Source organism: Ailuropoda melanoleuca, chromosome 5, assembly GCF_002007445.2.
Source record: "Ailuropoda melanoleuca isolate Jingjing chromosome 5, ASM200744v2, whole genome shotgun sequence".
In the NCBI taxonomy this organism is placed as follows: Eukaryota; Metazoa; Chordata; class Mammalia; order Carnivora; family Ursidae; genus Ailuropoda; species Ailuropoda melanoleuca.
This window is the reverse complement of record NC_048222.1, coordinates 73,687,687-73,706,088: the sequence shown is the minus strand read 5'-3', so window position 1 is coordinate 73,706,088 and position 18,402 is coordinate 73,687,687. Positions and strand designations below refer to the sequence as shown.

The window sequence follows — 18,402 nt, the reverse complement described above, 5'->3', positions numbered from 1 at the left end:
ATAAAAAAATCATTTTCTTTCACTCTTCTTTTTTATCTGTAGGAAATGATGGATTTTAACTAAATTTATTGTGATATGACTTAACTATATGAGTACGTCATCATGCCATGTACCTTCAACTTACACAGTGCGATATGTCAGTTAGACCTCAATAAAAGTTTTGGGGGAAATCAAGTTATTTTCTCTTGCCTCAGGACTCTGGGTTCTTTTATCGGGGTGGGGGTTGAGGGTGGAGATGGAATATGGATGAATATCTTGTGTTTTTTTACAGCTTTTGAAAGGCTATGATGCCCATGCCCCACATGGCACAGACTTTTATTTAGCTAGAAAAAAATAAGTTCTCAATATTTCTATCTAATTTTTATCAAATTTTCCTTTATAGTTTCTACATATGGCATTCTTCACATGCACTTTCTTAAACCTAAGTTTCTATAAACATTATTCAATATTTTTTCTAAGACACACATGATTTTTTTCACTTTTGAATTTTTAGTACATCTAGAATTATATTTATATCAGGCATGAAGTAGGGATCTCTGCCCAGCCCACCTCCACCACAGCACGTCAGTGGTGCCTTCAATTAGTACATGATGTCCACCCTCCAGGCTTTAGCCTCAAGCACCTCACAGGTGATGCAACACAAGCAAGGAATGCTTCCTTGTGCTAGATCAAAACTGCCTATCCACCTGTTAGGTTCTTCCACCCTGCTGTGGAAGCAAGGGCAGGGAGCCACACACATCTTTTCTCAAGCAACTGTGCCCCTTCTTCCACCAGAATCATTCCGAATGTTTCTGAGGAGTTTGCTTTTCATAATCGTACTCATGTCTCAGATTAAAGGTATGTCTTACTCTTTTTATCAGGGTTTTCTTACAAGGCTGTGAGGTAATGTCTCTTTAGTCATGGAGTTTAAATGACAAATGATAAAAAACATTAAAACCCATTGATGATTTTGCTGAGGACATAGCATAGGACTTGGACTAGTTATGGCTAATATTGAGATTCTATGATTCTATGAATTACTTAAGTGGTCCTACACACTCTGATTTACAGTGAGGAGGAGGAATGAGTGGACATTTTTTAATATCTGCAGCATAGAGACACTGCACTAGCCATTAGCCACTGTGTACATTAGCATGTGTACAATCTTAAGTTATTATCTCCACTTTATAGATAAGAAATTGAGAATAATATCTTCAGATCAGAGAGAATAGAAACGGTATTTATGGCCATACTGCTAATAAACTGGGGAAACTTTGACTCAAATAATAGCAGACTCCAAAATCTTATGGTCTTGCTTCTGTATCACTCTTCAATGAGGTAAGCAGGGCTCATTCACAGGTGGATGACCACCACTTGTGAAGACTATTTAGCACTGATTCAGGAGTACCTAAATCTTTTTTTACAAGGGAGAGCCTTGTATTTAGCTAGGAGAGTTAAGATTTCAAATGCAAATGTCCCTGGGAGATAAAATCAATCAGTAATTTACACTGAAACAATCCCTTCCAGTGGCTTCTTTGACATGTGGCAGAACCCAGAGACAGGCAGGAGGAGATTAAGATGAAGAAGGTGGTGACTGCAGAACAAAGTGAAAAGATGGAAGAACCTAAAAGATCTATTTTTTTTAACCTGTTTTCCAATTTTGCTTATATTTTCCTAATTTGGAAATATCGCCTCAATTTCCTCACCTGTTAATGGGGGTGCTACTTCATAGTGGTGCTGTACATGGCTGCTAGTTGGGAGCAAGTGAACTCTACGAGAATAACTCTTATCCAGTCACTGTGTGTGAATGCTAATGCTGAATGTATTTTCCCCCTTAAACATTTCCTTTCAGAAGAGATAATCCTCGGAGTAGAAGGTCAAGAAGTGGTTTATCCTAAAAGGCTACCTCTGATGCAGAAGCGAGATGCTTGGCACATCCATGATTATGACAAACAGGTACGTTTGATTTAATAAATATGATTTATTACTTTCACAGGATATATAGAAAGCAACCTCTGGCTCCAATCAGAAGTGAACAAGAGAGGAGTCTTGATCTTTCTGAGAACTCCCACTCAGTTTACAGCATGCATTTGGGGTGGGGGGGGGTTGGGGAGGTTGCAACATTTTGATGGATTAAACAAGATGGGGTAAAATTTGGATTTTAGAGAGTGCCATTTAAAATTTTCTAAAACATGAGGATTTCCACTAACAGCTTTCCAGGCTGATTTAAGGCAACCTCATTTGTTCTCAGCTGGTGCCTATGGAATATAACCTCTGAGCATTTTGCTTTCCCAGTGATGTAATATGCAGGTTTACTTGCTTTACAGATTCAGCAGCAAAGTTGGACAACTTTCACAGGAACACATTTGGCCTGTTGCTTAGAATAGTGTTTATTCAGGTGTTAAAATGTAAACATTTACAAACATTTCTATTTTCAAAAGAAACAAATGTTTATTCAGACAATATGTAATACATATAATGGGAAACAAGCTTCAAAATAAGGTAATTTTCAATTCCCACTACTATAGAAGACATTCAAGTTCTTAGATATTTTTTACCAGGCACTTGCATTGTGGGCCTGAACTTTCTAACTTGGTCCATGGAGAATACTGACTGTCACTTTGCCCCAACACTCTTTGAGAGGGCAAACTTTTCCTAATGAAACTACTTTTCTTCCCTCCACCACTAGGGGAGACAGCCTTCCAGGCTTTCATTTGTTAGGTTCCTCAGTCATAAGCAAGACACATTCCAGCTTCCCAAATGATCCCACTAAGATGTCTTTCCCATGGTTTAAGATAATGAAAAAGCAGCTCTTCACCTGTTGCCATTTGAAGATAATGTCTAACCGTTTTTCTGTAATAATCTCCTTATAAATAATGTTTTCTCTTGATCTCCAATTCCTTTATCCTTTATTCCTTCTTAAACCTTTTATTAATATAACATTGCATGTCAACTATACTTCAATTTAAAAAAGCTTTTATTGGTTGAAGTTTGGTACTCATCTAAGAGGGCAGAACAAGCCCTCTATCACCATTGTGCAAATCAAGACAACAATCCCGTTATAAATATACAAGATAGGCCTGGACTGGGGCAGGAGATACACAAGATGACTTTGAAGCATCTTATGCTACAGGAAAGTAAGGAAATACTCAAGCAAACAAACAACCCAAACTTGCATTGATGGGAGTATGTCAAAAGAACATAGGAGCCAAATGAAGGAGCTCCCGATAGTCAAAGAAGGGACAATTTGAGCAACAAAATTAATAATGTAGTTTTGGACTTTAATAAAGTATAAATTAATATCTATGAACTCATACTGGTATAAATAAATAATTGAATAAATACATAAATGGGGAGAATAGATAAATTTCCCATATACAAGAATTAAAAAATTAATGTAGACACTCCCCTTCCCAGGAGGTGGAGCATAACTCCATACCCTTTAAGTATGGCCTCTGCATACACCCTTCCAAAGAATAGAGTGTGGAACAGGGGGACACAGTATAAACTTAGAGTGGAGAAAGACTGACAAATGCTACCTCAGCCAGGTGATAAAGGTAATCAGTCATCATCATCAGAATAAATCATGTTGATAGTATGTACTCTTAATATGATATGATAAAAATGGCACTTTATCTTGTTGTTTTCTCTCAAATCTCCACAATTCCAGGGTAGGAATGAGAAAAATATTGGAAAAACCTTAATTAAGGAGGTACATATACAATACTTGATCAGTACTCCTCAAAACCTCAAGGTTGTCAAGAAATAAGGGAAGTCTGAGAAACCGTCATAGTGTATTAGAGTCTAAGGAGGCATGACAACTACGGTAATGTAATGTGGTGTCCTGGATGGGATCCTAAGACAGTGAAAGGACATTAGACAAAAACTAAGGAAATCTGGATAAGTGTATACTTTTTAATTGATAATGTCAATCCTGGTTCATGAGCTGTGACGAGTACACTGTAAGATGTTAACAATATGGAACCCTAAGTTGTGGCATACACAGGAATGCTCTGCATTATCTTTCCAACTTTTCTCTAAATCTAAAACGATTCTAAATAGCTCAAATTTTAAAATAAAATAAAATTCTAAAATAAAACACAAAGTAAAAAATCCTGTTTATATAAAAACAATATTAATGACAAGATTAACAAGAATGTCATATTTGACAATATTAACAATAGTGTCTGAATATTAGCTAATATGAAACCCATAATCACACATTCAAATTTTACAAAGTCCCATTATACCGCTTTGTTATTCACACCCACCTGCATGTATAGTTCATCATGTTGTAAACGGGATTCAACCTTTCTTATCTGAGTAAGTACCTGGTTCTTGCCTGCCAACTGTATTTATAACGAAGTCCCAATTTTATGTTAAACTTGCAATAAAAAAAATGCCCTAACTAATGCACAACTCACATTCAGCAAACACAAAACTCCCCTCTCCCTCCCTCAAAGTTGTCCCTCTTCAGAAGACCCTCCCTTCAATGGCTTAGTTTAAACAAACCAGAAGACTGAGGGTTTTTTTTTTTTTTTGAGAGAGAGAGGTAGAGAGAGAGAGGTCGGGGGGGGGGAGAGAATTTTAAGCAGGCTCCATGCCTAGTGCAGAGCCAAACATGGGGCTCAATCTCACAACTCTAGATCATGACCTGAGCCGAAGTCAAGAGTGGGATGCTGAACTGACTGAGCCACCCAGGTGCCTCCTAAGGGAATTCTTTACTCCTCTCTTTTGCCTCCCCCACCAAAAAAAATCACAAACTTTGTGCATTCTAACATGTAAATTTCCTCTGAAATTATCTACTCTCCCTTTTTCCTGCTGCCACTCCCCTGCCCAAGTGACCTATATCCCGTCAACAGCCTTTAAATGCTTTTCCTGCCTACAGTTGTGATTTTTGCTAATACATTATCTGTAATAAGTAACCCATCTAAAATACCATACATACTTCTGCATTTTTTTGCCTAAATCTTTTTCTTCTCTTTGGTCTTAGGATAAGATCCAAATCTTCTTAAGTGGCTAACTAGTCTGTACATGATTTGGCTCCTTCTTACCTTTTCATTTCTCATATTTATTCAACTTACCCTTTTTTTTTTTAAAGATTTTATCCATTTATTCGATAGAGATAGAGACAGCCAGCGAGAGAGGGAACACAAGCAGGGGGAGTGGGAGAGGAAGAAGCAGGCTCATACTGGAGGAGCCTGATGTGGGGCTCAATCCCAGAACGCCGGGATCACGCCCTGAGCTGAAGGCAGACGCTTAACCGCTGTGCCACCCAGGCGCCCCTATTCAACTTACCCTTGATTCTCCAGCTACCTTGAACATTTCTGGGTTTCTCAAACATGTCAAGCTCCTTCTTACCTCAGGGCCCTTGCATGCTCTGTTCTCTACCTCTGATTCCTCCCTCACACAGTCACTGCATTTCTCCTATTATGATGCTTATAATACTCAATTACATTTCCTTGATTATCTTCTTTGCCAAGCTGTGGTTTCCATAGGGGCAGTGACCTCTATCTTGTGCACCATTGTATTTTCCAAATTATCACTGTGCCTGAAATAATAGCTATTGAATACATGAGTGAATAATAAACTAAAGAAATGTGCTAGATAAATGACCAGTAACTATGAATCCTTAAATTATAAATAATTCTTATAAATTGCAAGGAAATAAAATACCACAAAAGAAAATATTTAAAGGACATAAGTTAGGAATTCATATGCAAGTATGTAAATAACAAAATAAACAAAAGAAAAATATCACTTCCAAAGGTTATTACAGAAAAGTTTGTCACAATAAGTTATCATTTCATTAATGTTAATATCTAAGGCAAGAAAATAAGAACCACTATAAATTTTTAGTGAAGTTCTAATTTTGTGCTTCCTTTCTTCAGGGTTATCTTGCAGCATTTATCAAACATTTTTTTTCCATGTTGCCAACAAAGGAATGATGTCTAACTATAGTGAATATCAAATTCAAATTTCTGGTCTGGGTATAGGTTAAATAAATTCACATTGTGATTTTCAGCCATAAAATACATACTATAAAAGAACATTTATTGGAATAGGAAAATGGTCATGGTCATGATTTATTTTTATGTGAGAAAGTAGACTATAAAACAGTACACCCCACACTGTTAGCGATACATAAACAAAAGATCTGTGGGTGAGGGGTAGAACTGCAAGGACATACAACAACTTGTTATCTCTGGTTGAGGAGAGAATATATATATTTTCATTTCATTTCATTTTATAACTAGAAAAAATGCCCATCAAAAATGTAATTAAAAAATAACTTACAAGCAAAATCCTCCATATATTGTCTCATAAATTCAGCCTAATTTATATTTATCATTTTGCCTGGCTGGACTGCTGGACCGCTGGGTATACTGATAAAGTCTAATTTCTCCCTGCACCCACCCCACTCCCCACCCTAACACACACTAAATGAGCACACATTTAAGTCACATGATGGATACTGTTTTGCAGGAAACATATGAAGAAGAATTGTTGTATGAACTAAAGCTAACTAGAAAAACCTTGATACTTCACCTTTTAAGATCAAGGTAAGTTCTATTATAATTCAATACCTTATAGATTTATTGGTCTGTAGTATCCTAGTTTTTGTAAAAACTGCCAGTGAAGTGAATTCATCAAGTTACTGTTTCCTATATATAGACTGAATTCCTACTCTTCTAATATAAGCCCATCACATTTCAACATTTGAACATCAATTAGAGATGCTGCTCTTCAGGTCCTGAGTTACTCTCTATTTGGGGTACTGGAGCCTTTGAGTTGCATATACTCACTCTAAAAAGAGAGTTAATACATTACTTCTTTGTGAGTCAGTAGAACAAAGGAAATTTGAAAAACATGGTTTTTAGAGTGACTGCTAAGTTATTTAAAATAGGTATCAAACCAAGTTCTTCTGGAGAATAAACTAAGAACAGGGAAGAATTTACTTCGTCAAGCTACCTTGTGTCAGCTGAATAATTCTAACTCCTTTAATTTCTTCAATTAGCTTTCTCCACAACCTCTGTGCTGTTATTGCTGAATTTCTATAATTTTCCTTTGACCATTCCTAAAATCATAAAGAATTGTCAAATGTTAAGATAACTCCATTGAAGAATTGAGACTCTGGCCGATTAGCTTAAAACAAACAAAGAAACAAACATCCTTTCTTCTACTCTCAAGTTGCCAGTTGGACAAATGTGCAGAAATATAATTAATCAAATAACATAATTATATTGATAATTTATTCAGACTCTGCATACATTCTCAGAATGGAAGAAGGATAACATCTATTGAGCAATTTCCATGTGCCTTTTCTCAAAGTTCTCTCTTAGTTCCCACAATATCATATGAAACAGATGTTGTTTTACTTCTATTTTACTGAGGAAGAATCATAGATTCACTGAAGTAAAAACTTGTCAGGGTCACAATGCAGATGATGGTGCTGATTCTCTAACTCAGATCTGCCTGCTTACAAAATTACCCCATGCTGCCTATACCTCAAGTAGCCAATCTTATTATATTAGCTATCGTTTAATTCTGTTAATCAGCTATAGAATTGTAGACATACAAAGCAGTTTGATCTGATATTGATACCTCTGATGGGCAACATTACCCTTGTTCCCTCAGTAACATGAAGAAAGTGAATTTAGTGCATACAATGGAGCCTCCCATTGTGAATATTACTTATTCAGATGTTTTCATATCTTATGGTTAACAAACAGAAACTTTCAGTGATTCATTAGTAAGCATATCACCAAGTGCTCATCATATCACATGCTCTTTTTAATGCCCATCACCAAGTTACCCTATCTCCCCCACCCACTTCCACTTCTGCAACCTTCAGTTTGTTTCCCAGTCAAGAGTCTCGTGTGTTTTGTCTCCCTCTCTGATTTCTTCCCCTTCAGTTTCTCCCCCACCCCTATTGTCCTCTGCACTATTCCTTATATTCTGCATATGAGTGAAACCATATGATAATTATCTTTCTCTTGATTGACTTATTTCACTCAGCATAATACCCTCCAGTTCCATCCACATTGATGTAAATGGTGGGTATTCATCCTTTCTGATGGCTGAGTAATATTGCATTGTGTATATATACCAATCTTCTTTACCCATTCATCTATCAATGGACATCTCGGCTCTTTCCACAATTTGGCTATTGTGGACATGGCTGCCATGAATATTGGGGTGCAGGTGCCCCTTTGGATCACTACATTTGTATCTTTGGGGTAAATTCCTAGTAGCACAATTGCTGGGTGGTAGGGTAGCTCTATTTTTAACTTCTTGAGGAACATCCACACTGTTTTCCAGAGTGGCTGTACCAGCTTGGATTCCCACCAATTGTGTAAGAAGTTTTCCCTTTCTCCTCAGCCTCACCAACATTTGTTGTTTTCTGTCTTGCTAATTGTAGACTTTCTGACTGGTGTGAGGTGGTAGCTCATTGTGGTTTGGATTTGTATTTCCCTGATGCCAAGTGATGTGGAGTATTTCATGTGTCTGTTGGCCATTTGTATGTCTTCTTTGGAGAAATGTCTGTTCATGTCTTCTGCCCATTTCTTGACTGGGTTATTTGTTTTTTTGGGTGTTGAATTAGGATAAGTTCTTTATAGATCTTGGATACTAGCTCTTTAACTAATATGTCATTTGCAAATATCTTCTCCCTTTCTGTAGGTTGTCTTTCAGTTTTGTTGACTGTTTTCATTGCTGTGCAGAAGCTTTTCATCTAGATGAAGTCCCAATACTTCAATTTTGCTTTTGTTTCCCTTGTCTTTGGAAAGGTATCTAGCAAAAACTTGCTGCAGCAAGGTCAAAGAGGTTGCTGTCTGTGTTCTCCTCTAGGATTTTAATGGATTCCTGTCTCACATTGAGGTCTTTCATCCATTTTGAGCTTATCTTTGTGCATGGTGTAAGGAAATGGTCTAGTTTCACCCTTCTACATATGGTTGTCCATTTTTGTCAGCACCATTTATTGAAGAGACTGTCCTTTTTCCATTGGATATTCTTTCCTGCTTTGTTGAAGATTAGTTGACCATAGAGTTGGGGGTCCATTTCTGTGTTCTCTATTCCATCCCACTGATCTATGTGTCTGTTTTTGTGGCAGTACCATACTGTCTTGATGATTACGACTTTGTAATAGATCTTGAAGTCCAGCATTGTGATGCCACCAGCTTTGGTTTTCTTTTTCAACATTCCTCTGGCTATTCGGGGGTCTTTTCTGGTTCCAATCAAATTTTAGGCTTATTTGTTCCAGCTCTGTGAAAATGTCAATGGTATTTTGATAGAGATTTCATTGAATGTGTAGATTGCTCAGGGTAGAATAGACATTTTTACAATATTTATTCTTCCAATCCATGAGCATGGAGTGTTTTTCCATTTCTTTGTGTCTTCCCCAATTTCTTTCATAAGTGTTCTGTAGTTTTTAGAGTCCTTTACCTTCATAGTCCTTTACCTTTCTGGTTAGGTTTATTCCTCGGTGTCTTATGGTTTTTGGTGCAATTGTGAATGGAATTAATTCCTTAATTAATTCCTTAATTTATTTTTCTTCTGTCTCATTGTATAGAAATCCAACTGGTTTCTGTGCATTGATTTTATATCCTGTCATGTTGCTGAATTCCTTTATAACTTCTAGATTTTGGGGTGGAGTCTTTTGGGTTTTCCACATAAAGTATCACGTCATCTGCAAAGAGTAAGAGTTTGACTTCTTCTTTGCCGCAACACCGCCTGTGGAGCTGCGGCATGATTCTTGAGAAGGACGAGGCACAGACAGGTTAGCTTGTGAAAGAGAGCATGGGTGCAGGGGACGACCGCCAGGTGCGCCACCGCCAAGAGTGCGATCTCCCCAAACAGCTGCAACCTCACATATTTATCGGCAATAAACAATCAAAGACAATCAAGGGGATGACCTGTATTACATCCTAGTGAATAGTAGTACATCACAGGGAAGGTCACGGGATTAGATGATGTAACGTTCAGCAAGTGAGGCCTATTCTTAAACATCTTCCTATGGAACCCATGGGCTATTGTCAAGAGCAATCAAGTTTTGGTTGGGGCAATGTTCTTCCCCTTAGCAGACCAGGCATTCCTGGCCACTTGTGATCTGAGGGCAGCGTTCCACCCTGAGCGAGCTGGGTGTTCCCAGTTGCTGTGTAAGCTGGGCATTCCTGACCGCTATACAAGCCGGGCGTTCCGACTGCTGTGCTCTGATGTTTACGCTAAAGCCCTAAAGGTCACAAACATATCTTCCTATTATATCCTTAGCATAAGCTCTCAGCCAGGGGCTGCTGCACTTCTTTGTCAATTTGAATGCTATTTATTTCTTTTTATTGTCTGATTGCTGAGGCTAGGACTTCCAGTACTATGTTGAACAACAGCAGTGAGAGTGAGAGAGTGAGTATCCCTGTAGTGTTCTTGACTTTAGGGGAAAAACTTTCAGTTTTTCCCCATTGAGAATGATATTCCTTGTGGGCTTTTCTTAGATGACTTCTGTGATATTAAAGTATGTTCCCTCTATATCTACACTGTGGAGTTTTAATCAAGAAAGGATGCTATATTTTGTCAAATGCTTTTTCTGCATCAATTGAGAGGATCATATGGTTCTTGTCCTTTCTTTTATTAATGTGATGCATCACATTGATTGATTTGTGACTGTCAAACCACACTTGCATCCCAGGAATAAATCCCACTTTGTTGCGGTGAGTAATCTTTTTAATGAACTGTTGGATCCCATTGGCTAGTATCTTGGTGAGAATTTTGGCATCCATGTTTATCAGGGATATTGGTCTGTAATATTCCTTTTTGATGGGGTCTGTCTGGTTTTGGGATCAAGGTAATGCTGGCCTCACAGAATGAGTTTAGAAGTTTTCCTTCTATTTCTATTTTTTGAAAGAGCTTCATAAGAATAGGTATTAAATGTGTGGTAGAATTCCCCTGGGAAGCCATTTGGTCCTGGACTCTGGTTTGTTGGGAGATTTTTGATTACTGCTTTAATTTCCTTTCTGGTTATGGGTCTGTTCAGGTTTTCTATTTCTTCCTGTTTCAGTTTTGGTAATTTATAAGTTTCCAGAAATGTGTCCATTTCTTCAAGGTTGCCTAATTTGTTGGCCTATAGTTGCTCATAATATGTTCTTAAAATTATTTTTAATTCCTTGGTGTTGATCTTGATCTTTCCTTTTTCCTTCATAATTTTATTAATTTGAGTCCTTTCTCTTTTCTTTTTGATAAGTTTGGCTAGGGGTTTATCAATCTTATTAATTCTTTCAAAGAACCAGCTTCTAGTTTCACTGATCTGTTCTACTCTTTGTTTCTATTTCATTGATTTCTGCTCTTTTCTTTATTATTTCTCTTCTTCTGCTTGGTTTAGGCTTTATTTGCTGTTTTTTCTCCAGCTTCTTCAGGTGTAACATTAGCTTGCATATTTGAGACTTTCTAATTTTTTTGAGAAAGGCTTGCATTGCTATGTATTTCCCTCTTAGGACTGCCTTTGCTGTATCCCAGTTTTGAACAGTTATGTTTTCATTTTTATTTGTTTCCATGAATTTTTTTAAATTCCTTAATTTCTCGGTTGACCATTCCTTCTTTAGTAGGATTCTCTTTAACCTCCACATGTTTGAGTTCTTTCCAAATTTCTTCTTGTGATTGAGTTCCAGTTTCAAAGCACTGTGGTCTGAAAATATACATGGAATAATCCCAATCTTTTGGTACTGTTTGAGACCTGATTTGTGACCCAGTATGTGATCTATGCTGGAGAACGTTCTAGGTGCACTACAGAAGAATGTGTATTCTGTTGCTTTAGGTGGAATGTTCTGTATATAACTGTGAAGGCCATCTGGTCATTCAAAACCCTTGTTTCCTTGTTGATATTCTGCTTAGATGATCTATCCATTGCTATGAGTGGGGTGTTGAAGTCACCTACTAGTATTATATTATTATCAATGTTATTGATATTAATTTGGTTATTAGTTGGTTTATATTATTTGCTGCTCCTAAGTTAGGAGCATATATATTTACAATTGTTAGATCTTCTTGTTGGATAGATCTTTAAGTATGATATTGTGTCCGTTTTCATCCCTTACTGTAGTCTTTGGTTTAAAATCTAATTTGTCTGATATAAGGATTGCTATCCCAGCTCTCTTTTTTGTCCATTAGCATAACAAATGGTTCTCCACCCCCTAACTTTCAATCTGGATGTGTCTTTAGGTAAAAAATAAGTCACTTGTAGGCAGCATATGGATGGGTCTTGCTTTTTTCATCTATTCTGATACCCTGTGTCTTTTGATTGGAGCACTTAGCCCATTTACATTCAGAGTAACTATTGAAAAATATGAATTTAGTGCCATTGTATTACCTGTAAAGTCCCTGTTTCTATAAATTTTCTGTTTCTTTCTGGTCTGTGTTACTTTGGGGTGCTCTCTTCACTTACAGGATCCCTTTTGATATTTCTTGGAGGGTTGGTTTAGTGTTCACAAATTCATTTAGTTTCTGTTTGTTCTGGAAGCTCTTTATCTCTCCTTCCATTCTGGATGACAGCCTTGCTGGATTAAGTATTCTGGGCTGCACATTTTTCTCATTTAGTGCCCTGAATACATCATGCCAGCCCTTACTGTCCTGCTGGGTCTCTGCTGCCAGTTTAATGTTTCTACCCCTGTCAGTTAAAAACCTCTTATCTCAAGCCGCTTTCAAGATTTTCTCTTTATCTCTGAAATTTGCAAGCTTCACTATTATATGTTAGGGTGTTGATCTATTCTTATTGATTTTGACAGTGGTTCTCTCTACTTCTTAGAATTGAATGCCTGTTTCCTTTCCCAGATTAGGGAAGTTCTCAGCTATGATTTGCTCAAATATACCTTCTTTCCCTTTCTCTCTTTCTTCTTCTTCTGGGACTCCAATAATTCTAATATTGTTTCACTTTATGGAATCGCTGATATCTTGAAGCCTCCCCTCATGGTACATTAGTTGTTTTTATCTCTTTTTCTCAGCTTTCTTCCTTTCCATCAGCTTGTCCTCCATGTCATTGACTCTCTCTTCTGCCTCATTTACCTGGTGTTAGAGCATCTAATTTAGACTACATCTCAGTTAAAGCATTTTTAATTTTGGCCTGATTAGATTTTATTTCTACACTAAGAGAGTGTCTTTCATAGTTTTCTCAAGCCCAGTTAGTAACTTTATAATCATTATCCTGAATTCCAGCTCTGACATTTTACTTATATCCATATTGATTAGATCTGTGGCAGAGAGGATTACCTCTGTTTCTTTCTTTTGTTGTGAATTCCTCCTTCTAGTCATTTTTCCCAGAGAAGAATGGATGAATAAGAGAAAAAAATAAAAAAATATCAACCATGTCCCAAGTGAAATACACACTAGACAAACCCAAAGAGGTCAGAAACCAAAAAAGAAAGGAAAAAGAAAAAAAGAAGAAAAAAGAAAGAAAGGGGGGGAGGTAAAGAGAGAATATAATCTCTCAGGTGGACAAAACAGGGTGATCCACTTGGTCCTGGGTATATTTTGGTCTGTTAGAAGACACTAAATCCCAAAATTATAAAGAAAGCAAAATGTATATATATACAAAAATAAAATTGAATACAGTGAAAGTAAACCAAAAATGAAGAATAAATCTATCAAATATAACTGTAAAAATAAAAGTTAAAAAAACTTAAAAACAAGGCATTGATAAAACAAGGAACTAGTTTAAAAGGAAAAAAAAGAAGAAAAAGCAAAGGAAAATTTTAAACTGAAAGATAAATGAATCATGAGAAAAAACCTCAAATTCTATAACTCTTTTTTCCTAGCACTGGAGTTTTTCGGTCCTGTGTGCTCCATAAACTTGGTGTTCCCCCGTTGTTTCAGCTGGTCTTCTGGGAGTGGGGCCTGCTGTGCTGATTCTCAGGTGTCTTTGCCTGGGCCGAGTTTCCCCACCCCTTGCTAAGAGGCTGGGCATAGTGTAAGCTGCTTTTGGTTGCTCTATGTGGCTTTTGTTCCCTGAAGGTTTTCCGTGCCTTTTTAGAGGATGAAAATAAAAATGGCTATGACCAATCTCCAGCCCTGGAGGTGAAAGATCACAGCCCCCTCTCTTCAGTAAACCTTCAGGGATAAGCAGTTTTCACTTTTGTTGTGCCAAACTGCAGACTCCTGCAGTGAGACCCCTCACTGATCCTCCCAGGGAAAGGTGGAGGGTCACTGTGTTTCTGTCTTTTGCAGGACCCTGCAGGGAGAGCAGTCACTCGATTGTATGTAGTTCACGGTTTATGGTGAAACAAGCTGAGATCCTGTTCCTCGGCTTGCTGACTATAATCAGTTTTCCCGCTCCAGTGCTTGGGAACTCTGCTGGCTCAGGCATCCCCATTATTTCTGTGCCCCAGGAATACTAAGACCACACTGTCCCACCTAGGATTCTGCCCTGCTTTGCCATCTGAGCACCTTTCAGGCAGCAACATCTCTCAGTGGAACAGATTTCTAAAGTCCCATTTTCTTTAACATAACTGTATCTTTCCATTTAAAATGTGTCTCTTATAAGTTGGCAAGTAGTTGGGTCCTGCTTTTTAATAAATTCAGACAATCTAATCACTAATTGTAATATTTAAGACATTAACATTTAATGTTATGGATGATATATTTTATTTAATATTTGATTTCTGTTTGTCTGGTTTTTTTGTTTGTTCGTTTCTCTGTTCTTCTTTTCTTTTCTTCTTTGCATCTTGAATTATTTGGTTTTTTGTTTTGTTTTGATTTTACTTTATCTACTGGATTTTTATTTATTTATTGGCTTTTTAATAATATCTTTCTGCTTTAGGTTTAAGCTTTTGTCTTAGAGATTACAATATTTGTTTACAGTTAATATTGCTTCATTTTATGTAAAATATAAAAGCTTAACCATCATGTAAGTCTATTTATAACCACAACTCTTTTATTTTACCTTGTCATATATATACCTCTATATACATTAGTAATTCCATAATTCATGGCTATAATTTTGGCTTTAAATGTTCATATGTACCTTAAAGCAATTCAGTGAAAAAAATTTTTTAATTTACTGAATGGTTTACCATTTCCTATCTTTCTATTCTTAGAGATACAATTTTCTATCTGCTGCCAATCCCTTCAGCCTGAAGGATTTACTTTACCCATTTTGGTAGTACAGGTCTGCTGGCAGAAATTTACCTTGGTGTTCTTTTATCTGAAATGGTCTTTACATTTTTTGTTCATTTGTGAAGGTTATTTTTGCTGGATATAAAATTATGGATTGATAGGATTTTTCTTTTGGCAAAAAATACTGACATTGTTCTTTCTTCTGACCCCTGTAGTTTCTAATGAGATGTTAGTGGCATTTTGAATTTCTGTTCCCCTGTGCGTGTTATGTTGTTCTCTTGCTGCTTTCAAGATTTGTCTCAGTTATTGATACTCCTCAATTTGGCAATGATATGTGCAGGTGTGATTTTCTTCATATTTATCTTGCCTGTGTTTTACTAAACTTCTTTAAATTATAATTTGTATCTTCTTCCAAATTAGATAAAATTTCAGTCACTACCAATTTTTTTTCCTGCCATACTCTTTCTCCTCTTCCTAGCAGTCAAATTATCAGTATTTTAGTCCTTTTGATATTATCCTATATGTACCTGAAGCTTTGTTCTTTTTTCTTTTTTTCTCTTCTTTAGGTTGGATAATTTCTACTGATCAATCATCAAGTTTATTACCTCTTTCTTATATCAATTCCATTTTTATCTTATGCCCATATAATGAAACATTTTATTCACAGTATTTTCAATTACAAAAATTTTAATTTGCTTTTTAAAAAGTAATTTCCAATTTTTTGTGCTGATATTTCACATCTTTTCATGCATTTCAAGCATATTTTCTTTTACTTTCTTGAGAATAGTTATAATACCTGCTTTAATAGCCTCATCTATTTAATCCTCTGAATAATCATGAGGTAGATCTTTATTGTCTTATTTCTTGACAGTAGTTCAAATTTTCCTGTTTCTTCGTAATTCTGGTAAATTTAGATTGTGTACTGAATAATTTGAATGAAATGTGGTAGTGACTTTAGATTCTGTTGCTCCTCTGAAGAGGTTTGATACTTTTATTTTATCAGGGAATTAACTTTGTTGAACTCGAACTGCAAATTCTGTCCTTTGGGTGGCAGCTCAAATTTCAATTCAGTTATTTTATTCTTAGCAGCACTTGTTTATTGAACACATTAATATGTCATATATGATCTTGGGAACCAAAAAGACACAAGTAAAAAGGAAATCAGTCCTTTTATAAAAGTAGTTCACAGGTAGCCTCAAACATAGACATGATAACATATTAAGGCAAGGCAAATAAAAGCTGGTGGACCAAGCTGGGTCTATACTGTATGTATGTCCCTGGAACTAAGAGTAATTTTTAAAGTTAAAAATATTTGGAATGAAAACAAAATAAAACTCAGCAAAGAACATGTAACAAAGTTTATATGTGACCCACATAGCCCAAAATGTTTACCATTTTGATGTTCACAGAAAAAATTTGCTGACTTCTATAATATAGGATAAGAATGTAGTACACATAAAAATGGAAGTTTTGGAAGTGTAAAATACACATATAGGAAAGAATTTCAAAGTCTACCTGGAGTTAGGAAGTGTGTTTTGAGCCGGTTTTTGAAGTTCTAGAAGTTTACCATGTTGGAGGTAGGACCAAAAAGGTACCAGGGGTAGTTCAAAGGCATGAAAGAAATAATTTTAGGTTCAATAACTTTACAAATAGTTTGTTACTTATCTATATATCTATTTCTGAGATATCTTGAGCTCTGTGGGTTTTAACAACTATTACCCTCTAATTTATTAAAATCCCTTAGTATGTTTACTCCTACATCATCCAAGTAGTCAGTGAAATGTTGTCACTCTTAGATCAAGAATACCATGATAAAACAGCACTATTTAAACCATACTTTTATGATTTGTCAGTTCTAAATCATTTTTTATGGCTATTTGAGTATTATTGTTTTTTTATCATATGTTTCAATTTTTAATTTGAGTTAAATGCTGATGTCTGTTCATCATCTTGGTTAGACCTTAGATTGAAAAAATCTTACCAATGACAAAAATATTATGCAATGATAAATGTGTTATGATCATGTAATGTGTATGTATTTTGAGATTTAAAATAACAGTAAGCATAACTTGTGGTGTCTACTAGCACAGCATAATGATATTAAATAATATGTAGAATAGAATTCTAAATGATAAATAGAATAGAATTCCAAATGATACAATATTCTATAAAATTCCTTAAAATTGATGTATTTTGATTTATAAAAGACAATGAGGCTATGAATTTTCACTTCCAGAGCAATGGAGCAGACATATTTTTCTCTATTCCTTCCACTAAGTATAACTAAAACTTCTGGGCATTACACATATAAAGTAAATATAAGAAGACTGACAGATCTGAATAGAAAGGTAGACCAGCTAGGGATTTTGTTACCCAAGGAATGACAGACACAGTGGTGAGTTTCTTGGGTTGTCATTTTGCTTCATATATCCCAGACTAGATACTGGAGAAATCGCAACCTGGAAATGCCCATGAGCACATACAAAAAACAAACAACCAGGGGCGCCTGGGTGGCACAGCGGTTAAGCGCCTGCCTTCGGCTCAGGGCGTGATCCTGGCATTATGGGATCGAGCCCCACATCAGGCTCCTCCGCTATGAGCCTGCTTCTTCCTCCCCCACTCCCCCTGCTTGTGTTCCCTCTCTCGCTGTCTGTCTCTATCTCTGTCAAATAAATGAATAAAATCTTTAAAAACAAACAAACAACCAACCAAACCAAAAACAGACAAAAATCATATTCTATTTAGCCAAAGGGCTAAGAAAGAAAGGAGCAGCTTAGAAAGACAGAAAGTTTTTAGACAATAACTGTTCTACCCTAGCAAACATCACACACACACAAAGAACAGCATCCCCACTCCCCACCCAGCCAGAAAAGGCAAGATCAAGAGACTAAGCTTCTGCCCTTGTCAGGCTATAAAAAGACAATCCAACCACCCTCTCCTCTCCTGTGTAGTGATATCAGAGATGGCTAAATGGGGAGACAAGACTTTCATCTTGGCCCATTGATAATGAAGACCCATTTTCCCCACTGTAGTGTGGCTGAAGACTATTTGTGGAGCCTGATGCCATGCCCATCCAGCAAAATGAGGTATCTCTCACCTTTTCTGCTGGGTTAATGTGAGAAGAGGCCTAGTGGAGAATTAGCAGGAATACCCCTCACAGTGACAGTGGAAGCCACATGAAGAGCATGGAAGAAACATCCCTTCCCTTCTTAATCAGGAGATTTCAGCAGGATTGAAAAGACAGAATTTTGACCCTAACCCAGCAATAGCAAGGAACTCATGTAGGACAAGTGGAGACCCTGGATTTCCATTCCTACATGGCAATAATGA

General features: G+C 36.6%; 1 protein-coding gene across 1 annotated transcript in view; it reads left to right on the top strand.

Annotated features, from left to right (window-relative positions):
- The window catches only part of ADAM7 (ADAM metallopeptidase domain 7), a 99,639-nt gene that overhangs the window by 25,776 nt on the left and 55,461 nt on the right, over positions 1 to 18,402 (top strand). Inside the window, exons 2-3 of the mRNA XM_034661249.1 lie at positions 1,832 to 1,935; positions 6,466 to 6,542. Coding sequence (XP_034517140.1) covers positions 1,891 to 1,935; positions 6,466 to 6,542 — 122 coding nt within the window. The 5' untranslated portion in view covers positions 1,832 to 1,890. The remainder of the gene's footprint in view (positions 1 to 1,831; positions 1,936 to 6,465; positions 6,543 to 18,402) is intronic.